Source organism: Vombatus ursinus, unplaced genomic scaffold, assembly GCF_900497805.2.
Source record: "Vombatus ursinus unplaced genomic scaffold, bare-nosed wombat genome assembly UNPS02014807.1, whole genome shotgun sequence".
In the NCBI taxonomy this organism is placed as follows: Eukaryota; Metazoa; Chordata; class Mammalia; order Diprotodontia; family Vombatidae; genus Vombatus; species Vombatus ursinus.
Genome location: NW_020954585.1, coordinates 44,130,675 through 44,140,704, shown reverse-complemented (window position 1 = coordinate 44,140,704; position 10,030 = coordinate 44,130,675). Strand labels below are relative to the sequence as shown.

At 41.5% G+C, this 10,030-nt stretch overlaps 1 protein-coding gene across 2 annotated transcripts in view; it reads right to left on the bottom strand.

Annotated features, from left to right (window-relative positions):
* Window positions 1-3,027: 3,027 nt before the first annotated feature.
* DHRS7B (dehydrogenase/reductase 7B) overlaps window positions 3,028-10,030 on the bottom strand; it is a 59,520-nt gene continuing 52,517 nt past the window's right edge. Inside the window, exons 7-8 of one of the 2 annotated variants that reach the window (XR_003570233.1) lie at window positions 6,488-6,677; window positions 4,569-4,655 (exon numbers count right to left, since the gene is read on the bottom strand). Coding sequence is in view for 1 of the 2 variants with exons in the window: in XM_027874770.1 (XP_027730571.1) it covers window positions 4,450-4,655 (206 nt within the window). In the remaining variant the exon portion in view is untranslated. Of the gene's footprint in view, window positions 4,656-6,487; window positions 6,678-10,030 lie in introns of both variants that reach the window. The other variant, XM_027874770.1, reaches the window with a different exon arrangement.

Here is a 10,030-nt window from a genome sequence, read left to right as displayed (position 1 = left end):
CATTCCTCCTAATTCTATCTTATGGGGTCAAGCAAAACAAATCTAATCTTTTCACAAGACAGCTATCATTGCTCTATCCCTTTACTCCCCCCTCCATGTATTCTCTTTGCAAATCTAACCTTGTTAGTTCCTTTATCCAAACCTGGTATTGCATGGTACTTGATCTCCTCATCCTGGTTATCCTTCTGTGGACCTATTGCAGCTAGTAAATGTCCCTGGCAAATTTTTCAAGCTCAGTTTCACTTTATATCATCATTCATTCACTGAAAAACATCAATTGAATGTGCAAACTGTACTATGTAAGAGCTTACACTAAGTATGAAGAACAAGACATGGTCTTTGCCTTCATGCAACTTGAACCAACTTCCATTTCAAAGTCTTCTGTAACCTTACAGCTGGTTAAGAAAACTTGCTAGGAATCACTTATTTCTGATAGCTAATAAACTAAATATATAATTTTTAGTAATCCAGATGCCTAGTGCAACCAGCTCTATAGGAAAATTTTACTAATTTGGGGGTCAGTGAAAGAGTGGTGATGTTACATAAATCTATATGAGATAGCTGGAGAAGGAAAATAAGTAGCAAATCTAAGGCTTGGAAAGAAAAACATGGGAGACTTACTTGAACCTATGGTTTGTAAGTTCTTTGTGGAAGAGTTCTTAAGAGTTTAGTAGAGGGAACGTGTAGCTTTACAGGTATGGCAGGGAGAACTCTGACAAGGTGACTGGTCTAGCTGCTTGTAAACCCATCTTAAGCTAAACCAGAGTAGTGGATGCCATGCTATTCTGATGCTTCCATATTTACGCTTGACTTTTTCTCAAGAGAATAGTAGGATGTCGTTTGATGTAAAGAGAATCAGAACCATGCTGCTGTGTTGGACAGAAGTAACATCAAACTTTTCTACTGTTGGCAAGTTAATGGTATTCAGGTACTCATTAGGAAAAAAAAAAACACATTAAATCCCAGGAGCATGGAACTAATGAACTTTATGGCTCATCATTCAGATTGCACAAACAATTCAGAAAAATTAATTTATTGGGCAGCAGCCCATCTGAGCTCACACCAGATAATGGTAAAGGGTTTTTGTCTATTTGAAAAGTCCTGTTACAACTATCTTCATTTGATTTAATACCATGAAGACTTTAAAGAACTATCTTATCCTAAAGCAATTAGCCATGAGTAAATCTAGGCTCAGCTCTTTCCCCATTTAATTTCAGGCTTGAATGCTAAACATTTCAGTATTAAGTCCCTACATTATGTGTCAAGCACTGTGCTAAGTGCTAGTGTTTTTGTAAACAGGCAAAAGACAGTATCTGCCCTTAAGGAGCTCACAGTCTAATGGGGGAGATAACACGCAAATATATAACAAATATATACAAAGTAAGCTATATACAAGACAAATAGGAAACAGAGGGAAGGAACAGGAATTAAGAGGAGGTAGGGAAGGCTTCCTGTAGAAAATGGAATTTTGGTTGGGGCTTCAGGGAAGTCAACAGTCAGCCGAGGTAGGAGAGTGTCGTAGGCATGGTGGACGATCTGAGTGTCTTGTTCCGGGAACAGCCAGGATCCAGCATCACTGGATCACAGTACACAGGGGAGAAAGGTATAAGAAGACTGGGAAGGTAGGAGGGGACTAGATTATGAAAGGCTTCTGAATGCCAAGCAAAGCATTTTGTCTTTGATCCTAGAGACAATAGGGAGTTGATTCAAGAAAATCACTTTTTAAATGTCTGAATGGAGTGGGGAGAGCCTTGAGGCAGGCAGACACACTAGTAGGCTAGTGCCATAATCCAGGCATGATGTGAAGGGGGCTGGTACTAGATTGGTGGCAGTGTTAGGAGAGACGGCATATTTGAGATGTTGCAAAGGTGAAATCGACACTTTGGCAACAGACTGGATTTGGGGTTTGGGAAATAAGAGTCAAGGATGACTTCTAGGTTGTGAGCCTGAGGGACTGGGAGGATGGTGTTGCCCTCTACAGTAATAGGGAAGGTAGGTGGAGGGGAGGGCTTATGTGTGGGGTAGGGGGATGAGTGCAGTTTTAGACACGGCAATATTAAGATGGATAGCCAGTTTGAGATGTCTGAAAGGCAGCTGGAGATACGAGATTAAGAGGTCAGTAGAGGCTAGGGCAGGAAAGGTAGGTTTTGAGAATCGTTGGCATAGAACCGGTAATTAAACCCACGGGAGCTGAAGTGATCACCAAGTGCAGTAGTATGTAGAAGAGAAGAGAGCCCAGGGCAGAATTCTGAGTGACACTTGGAATTAGAAGGCATGGTCTGGAGGAAGATTCAGCAAAGGAGACTGAGGAATGGTCTGACAGGGGAGAGGGACGGGTGTCTCATAAACCTACAGAAAAAAAGCATCGAGGGGGAGAGAGTAATGAACAGTGTCAAAGGGTGCAGAAAAGTCACAGAGGACTAAGCATTGAAAAAAGGCTATTGGATTTGTCAATTAGGATAACACTGGAGAGAGCAGTTTTGGTAAGTGGGAAAGTAGTGGGAATGACAATCTTTTAGAGGAGACAGGATGGGATGGGATTGCTCGCCTCTTCATGTTAGATGGGTGAAAGAAGCAATAGTGGCAGAAGTGATAGGAGATGAGAAAGTGGGGAGAAGAGGGAGCTTGTAGCTTTACAGGTACGGCAGGGAGAACTCTGACAAGGTGACCAGTATAGCTGCTTATAAACCCATCTTAAGCTAAACCCAAGTAGTGGATGCCGTGCTATTCTGATGCTTCCATATTTACGCTTGACTTTTTCTCAAAGCTCAGTGTTCCAATAAATATCTGTAGATAAGGACTAGATGGACCTTTCCCGTCCATTCCCAAACAACCACCTTTATCAACATACACTTTCCTCACTGTCACCAGTGTTGAGCAGAGGATGGGGCTTTAAGCATCAATGAGAAAAAGCACCACCCACTACTTGTAAATGTCCTTATTTAATATTGCAGATAAACGAGGTCAAGGTACAGCTGTGCTTTTGGTTTTTGGTAACAATATGGTCGCATTCACCACTAGTGAGAAGAAGGAAAATTACAGGAAATTTTTATTTTGTTCAGAATTGGGGTCAGGAATCTAACTGGCATCCAGGTCTCTGGGTTACAGATTACAGTCTCATCCTCTGCTGAGAAGAAAACTGGAAAAGTTCTCCCTCATGATAAAGGCCTAAATGATAGCATGTTTAAGTGTCCGGCAAGTATTCTGGGGTAGGAAGAGAACCACTTCCCTTCTTACCTGCTTTCATAGCACAACCAAGAATCCCTGGAATGTCCAGGACACCTGGGGCTGGGGGTGGTAGGAAAACAAACTAACAACAAAAAAAGCCCAATTCTCCTCTTCAGGCATTGTAACTATGTAATAAGCCCTTACCCCACGTGGCATGTGGCTAATTTTACTTTTGTGGTAGCCACAGGGCAAATACTCAGTGTTGGCTAGATCCTCCAAAGGATTAGATGTCACTGGCTTTCAGATTCATTCCCTTACCAAATGATATTTCTAAATTCTTGTTTTTGGACCATAGCTAAGCCATGCATTGTTTTCAGTAGCTAATGCTCAATTTCTATTGCTGTATTCTCAATTATTTATCACTTTATATTTATCATGTTGGGTGGAGATGAATCTGGCATTTCTCTGAAATTCCAATTTCAATAAAATCTAGGATACCATGGAGGCTAAATGCTAAGACACTGCTAAAGTGTTTAATGAGAAGCAACATAATGTTGTGCACCTTGGCTGACTTTGGAGTCAGAAGACATGAGTTCTAGTCCTGCTTCTGATGTACACTGACTGTAACCATAGACAAGTTACTTAAACTTCTTAGTGCCCGTGGCAACTGTCTAAGAATAAGTTGCATGGTCAGTGGAAGGACTCTCCACACCTAAGAGTTCCTTACACCCAGAATTCACAGGTCAGAACCAAAAAAAAAGTTGAACAGTTCTGTGGAATAGACAAAAGAAATAGTTTTTCAAATGTATAGAGCCTTCCAGGAGGGATTAGGGATGAGTTGTATACTGAAGATTAACAGGCTTAAGTAATTTTTGAGAAGTTCAAACCACTGGAACAAAAATCCTGATATTCCTTCTGACTCAAAGGATTGTACTGATTGACAGGAGAGATCAAAACTAGCAACTTGGAACTGCTAGGAGATGTGGTTTCTCCCATCAGACCCTGGCTAGTCCCATTCAAATTTTTTTTTTTCACAATTAAAGACATGCGTGTTTCTGGGATGCATCTCCTTCCCCTTCTGAGCTCAGCCTAATTTCCTTAGTTCCTTTTCCCTGCCACAAGAGGCTACCCAGTGCCCTGCAGTAAACAGCTCTACCACCTTCCCCACTGGCTAGACCCTTTAATTAATGTTTCCATTAGTTCAATTGTTGCACATACCACTACCAAACCAAGATCAGGAGGCATGTGCTTGGTCTTCAATGAAGCCTCTCTGAAGAAAGACTAGGAGTCCTTTGCTTTCCTTTCCTTTTTGGCTCTCATTGCCATGAGATAGAAGAAGAGCCGAGGAGACAGAGTTCTCAGGGAGATGGCCAAACAGGGCAGCAGGTCTGCCACCATCACTTCCTTCTTCTTCTTCCCCACAGCTGTGAGAACTGCCTGAGCCACCTCTGCAGGACTTCTGCCACTGGCCGTCGTCTTGTCCGTAACTAAAAAATAAAGTCAGAAATCCTAGTACATAAAGCTTTAAGTCAACGTGAAGAAAGAAAAATCAGCTGGTCAAATTTCCCTACAAGGAGGCTACTTGTGCCTCAGGAGGAGGGTGGGGTTACCACCGTTCTGTGGTTCTTTAGGCCACGTGCTGCGGTAGGAAGCACCAGTTGGTCAGCACATCTCAACGGAAAGAGTTGACTGATGCTTAGCCCATCTGTATTTGATTTATGCTTTCACCATTGGCTTCATTTACCTTTGTGACCTTGGGCAAGTCACAAGATTCCTTCTAGAACAAACATTCTATAATTTTTCTTTCCTTATTAAAAAAAAAAGGTTCAGATGTTCACCAGACTATCTTATATTATACAGTAATTCAAGAAAGTCCCCAACTGGCTAAAAATATGTACCCTACACAGGTTGGCTATAATCTCATTTATCAATTTATTAATAATAATAGTTAACATTTATATAGAGTTTACTATGTACCAGGCACTAATGTGCTAGGCACTTTACAATTATCTCATTTGAGTCTCACAACATAAATGTTATTATCCTCATTTTACAAATAAGGAAACTGAGGCAAAGGTTAAGTGACTTGCCCAGGGCCACATAGCTGGTAAGTGTCTGAGATCACATTTGAACTCAGGTCTTCATGACTCCACGCCCAGTACTCAACTGTGCCCCCAGCTACCTATTATTAAAGGACTACTATGTTGTAGGTACCAGAATGAAATATATTCAGTCTCAAGAAAGAGAACAGTGTTCCACAGGAGCTGTTGCCATTTAATATTTTCATCACTGGCAGGAATGATGAAAGAAAAAGCATGTTTATTGGAGTTTGCAGCTGAAACCATCTACAGAGATATGACCAGCACCCTGGGAGATTAAAAACAAAATTCAAAGTGCCCTTTGTAAGCAGTATCTGTGGAAGAAAAACAATTTACCCAAATTTAAAATAGAAAAGAACCAACTATGTACAAGTATGACTTAAAAAGATAGAAGGGTCACTATGGAAAACAAGTTGACTACAACTGGTATTAACAGAACTGTAATTTTGAAAGTCAGTACAATACTGGGTGGGGAACAACAAACAACGTAGACTTTCATTTTTCATAGACAGTACTAAAGCTAAACTATGTATTACAACCCGATCTAAATATGTACACTCAATAGTGACTACGATATAAAGCTAGCAACATTTTTGTTCATACTTCTTAAGTATTTTTGGAATCTGCTTGAATTAACATTATTGATTCTTCTTTGTGTTATTGTGGAATAGTCACAATTATTATCTTATACTCAGAACTTTATCATGATAAGTTCTATGTTATACTCCACATCAAAAGAGGGATGGACATGGACAACAGAGAAAATTTAGAAGAACAAAAAAAGGGGGAAAAAGACAAGGGCTAAAAAATAAGACCTACGTTGGAGGGTTAAGGAAACTGAAATTAATCAAAGCCTAGATGAGAAAAGGCCATGTTAGGTAATGGCCAGCTATACTTCACCTCTAGTGAGGGTACAAAGTGCAGCCCAGGTTTGCTCAGCAGCCAGGAGACTACTTAACTATAAGAAGTTCCTACCACTTAGAGCCTGCTCCAGTTTATCGATGAAGCTCCAAACTCTCCCAAGCTCTCGTTCCATATCACAAACTGCCTGGTGGACATCTCCATCTATTGGATGTGTTTAATAGTCACTTCAAACTCAACTCGTCCAAAATGAACATATTATCTTGCCCCCTCCTGAAAGTGTCCCCCTTTCTGCTGAGGCCACTGCCATCCTTCCAGTACCCCAGGTCTGAAAGCCTGGAGTCACCCTAAGCTCTCACCTCTCTCACGTCTCTCTTCACCCTTGTGGACATCACTTCCACCACATCTCTCCTCTCCATCTCCTTTCCACCTCTTCACATGGCCTTCTTCATGTCTCTTAGGGACTATTGCAGTAACTTCTTAACTGGTCTCCTTTCTTGGGTCTCTCTTCTCCAAAGCATCCCCAACATGGATAGCAAAATAATCTTCCTACGGCACAGATCTTGCATTGTCAGTGTGCACAGATCAAGAATTGTCAGTGGCTCCCTAGTCCATCTGAGATAAAGTACAAGTTCCTCAGTGTGACATTTAAATCCCTTCACAATCTGGCCCCAGTCCAGCTTTCTAGGTAGTTCACATCACTTCCCTTCATATACTCTACATCCCAGCAGACCAACCTACTTGCTGTTCCTTGAACTCGGCATCCCAATTTCCTACCTCCATGACTTAGCACAGGCTGTTCCCCTGATGTTGAAGGCAAACCCCTCCTTAATTACGAAAAACCCTAGTTGTCTTAAAGGCTCAGTTCATGTGCTGCCTCCTACAGGAAGCCCTTCCTGATATACCTAATTTTTAGCCCTCTCTTCCTCAATTTATCTGGCATTCACCTATCTGTTTACATGTTGTATCCCTGGGCAGAATATACATTCATGAGGGCAGAGATTATTTTTTGTTTTTGTCTTTATATCTTCAACACTTAGCAAAGTGTCCTGCAGAGTCATACAAAGAATTTCAGAATTGGAAGGGACCTCTGGACTTCATCTATGCCTATGTATACCTGGACAAGAACAACACTCCCACCCTTCAACCCTCACTGCCCCCTCCCCTCCCAAGTATCCAAGACATAAGTAATTATTCCAGCCTTCCCTAGAAGATAGTTTTGCCTCAGAAGTCTAGGGGCTAACTTTTAATAATAATAATAATAATAATGATAATAATAATAATAATAGCTAACATTTATATAGCACTTACTGATGAGATTCAAATGGACTGGTCAATGAGAAGCCCATTATCTCAAGTACCATTTAAAGCGACTTTAGGAGATAATGAGATTCAAGTAGACTGGCCAACGGAATAATGATGTGTCTAGATAAGCTCAAAACTGAACTACCACAGTCCCCTTGCCTACAAGTCCTTGGTTACTTCACCTTCCAGTTCACCTTTCTGTACCTGATTACCTCATCTCCCCATCCATGGCAGGCTTTCCTCTATAAGAATCCCCAGCTTCTCCTGGCTAGGGTGGGCTGTCTATCTTAAGGAACTGCTGACTCCATTAAGGAGCTGCATTTCCCCCCCCCCCCCCCCCCCGGCCACACACACACATACACCTTTAAGCTGGGGCCTTCCACAAGTTGTTGCAACTTCCCTTAAGGAGAGGCCTGCTTGGTGTGTTACCAGAAAAATGCCTTTACTTGATTTGGAGATAGCCTGAGGAATTCCACCTTGCACCTCATCATTTCCGCCCTGAACCTCTTCATTTACTATGTGTCCGGTACTGCTAAACACTTCACAATTATTATCTCATTTGATCCTCACAACAAACCTGGTTCGTACAGAGCTATTATTATCACCCCCTGAGGCCATATTTGAACTCTGGTCCCTCTGACTACAGGCCCTGCCAGCCCCTCTCCCAGCCCACCCACCACTTTAACTGCCTCTTTCTCTTACCTCCCAAAGCAGCCCATTCCACATAACGTAAGCTTTACTTGTTAAGAAGTTAGTCCTTACACCAAGTCTAGAACTATACCTTTAACTTTTTCCCATTACTCCTAACTGTGGCTGCTAGAGTTAAGCTAAACAAATTAAATCCCTCTCCCTAGGACAAGCCTTCAAATCCTTGAACAGTGATTCAGTCTCCATCAATGCTTTTCTTCTCCAGGCTAAACATCTCCAGGTCATTCATTGGTTCTCCAATGACCCACTAGTTGTATGAACTCCTCAATATTCTTTGCTAGGGTACAGGAATCCATCTCTTTTAAGATTTCTTGAACTTTAACTTTAAAACTATTACTCAATGGATGATTTATGGTTGCTGAATTAACTGATCAAGTGAGAGGATGTATGTAAAGTGTTTTGTTTAGCAAGTGCTATATAAATGCCAGCTGTCCCTATGGATCCTAGAGTAGTGCTTGGGAATCTCTTTTCCTAAGCCTTTACAGAACCCCTGTGGTGTATATGGGCTCTGGGCTAGGTCCCAGGGGTACAAGGATAGAAACAAAATAGTCCCACCAGAAGCTGACATTCTGTCAGAGGGAAACAGGGAAGTACTTCTAGGGAGTAGATGCAAATCTATACCAAGTAGTTTCGGGAGGTGGGAAGACAAACAACAGTGGGAGGGGGCATCAGGAAAGGCCTCTGGTAATCTTTCTGTAGGCAGAAGCAGAGACTTGATGAACTCTCAAGGTCATTCCAAACTATAATTCTGTGAGTCAGTAATAGTCCCTATGTTTTATATGGGGTGTACTAACTTTGGAAAATGACTAATGGGAAGGATTACCAAAGGCATTGAAATCTCCTTCAGTCTTGTGTTATCTTCAGTCAGTCAGTCAACAAGCATTTATTAAGCAGCTACCGAGAGCTAGTATGGTACAAAGACAGTCCCTGCCCTTGGGGGGTGACAGAACTCCCAGTCTAATTGGAGAGAACAGTAAGGTAGAAATGATGCTGGATTTGGAATCAGAGGATCCAGGTTTGATTAAGACCCAAATGACCTTAGCCAAGTCATTTAACCTCTCCAGGCCTCAGTTTCCTTATCTGTAAAATGAGGAAGTTGGAAATAAAATAAAACCAGTCAGTTGTACTAGATGACCTCTAAGGTCCTTTCCAGATAAAAATCTATAATCCTCTGATTCTAATTAAATACTGTCTAGAGATATAGGATAGACTAAAAGGCCTTCAGAAGCTCCCTCAAGCCTTATGACTTCACTTTTCCAACTGAGGGAAAGGATGGGGACCAAACGTATGATTTCTTGGGGATAGTGAACTCTCAGGTGAGAAAGATCCCTCTACCATTACGGGCCAGCACTTTCTCTGCAACTTATTAGTCTTACCCAGATGAGTTGACTACAATAGCATTCACATTTATATAGCACCTGCTTTGAAATCTTGTAGTGTAGGTAATGCAATTATTAGTATTTCCATTAAGGCTCAGGGGAAGTAATCCTTTGCAACAATCTAATTTTAATAGTGGCTACCATACTTCTGGTTAACCATTCCTTTTGTATGATACTTGACATCTGTGCAAAAATAGTAAAAGTAAATGACTGATAAATGTGTTTTGAACCTACCCCCCCAAACCTTATCATTCTTATAAGTTGGGTTCTCAAAGATTCAATGACTTGTCCAGGGTCCCCCAGCCAGGATATATCAGAGGCCAACTCTCCAGTTACTGGGCCATGTTGCATCTCTTCCATCTAATCTATATATGCCTCAATGTTCACCTGGGAGTCAGTATCACAGGCAGATGCCCTGGTGCTCAGGCTAATCTTCTAATTAGTAAACAAATGGTAATTCAGTTAGCAACACTTTAACAATTAGAGATTATAACTGAAGGCTGTTCTGTT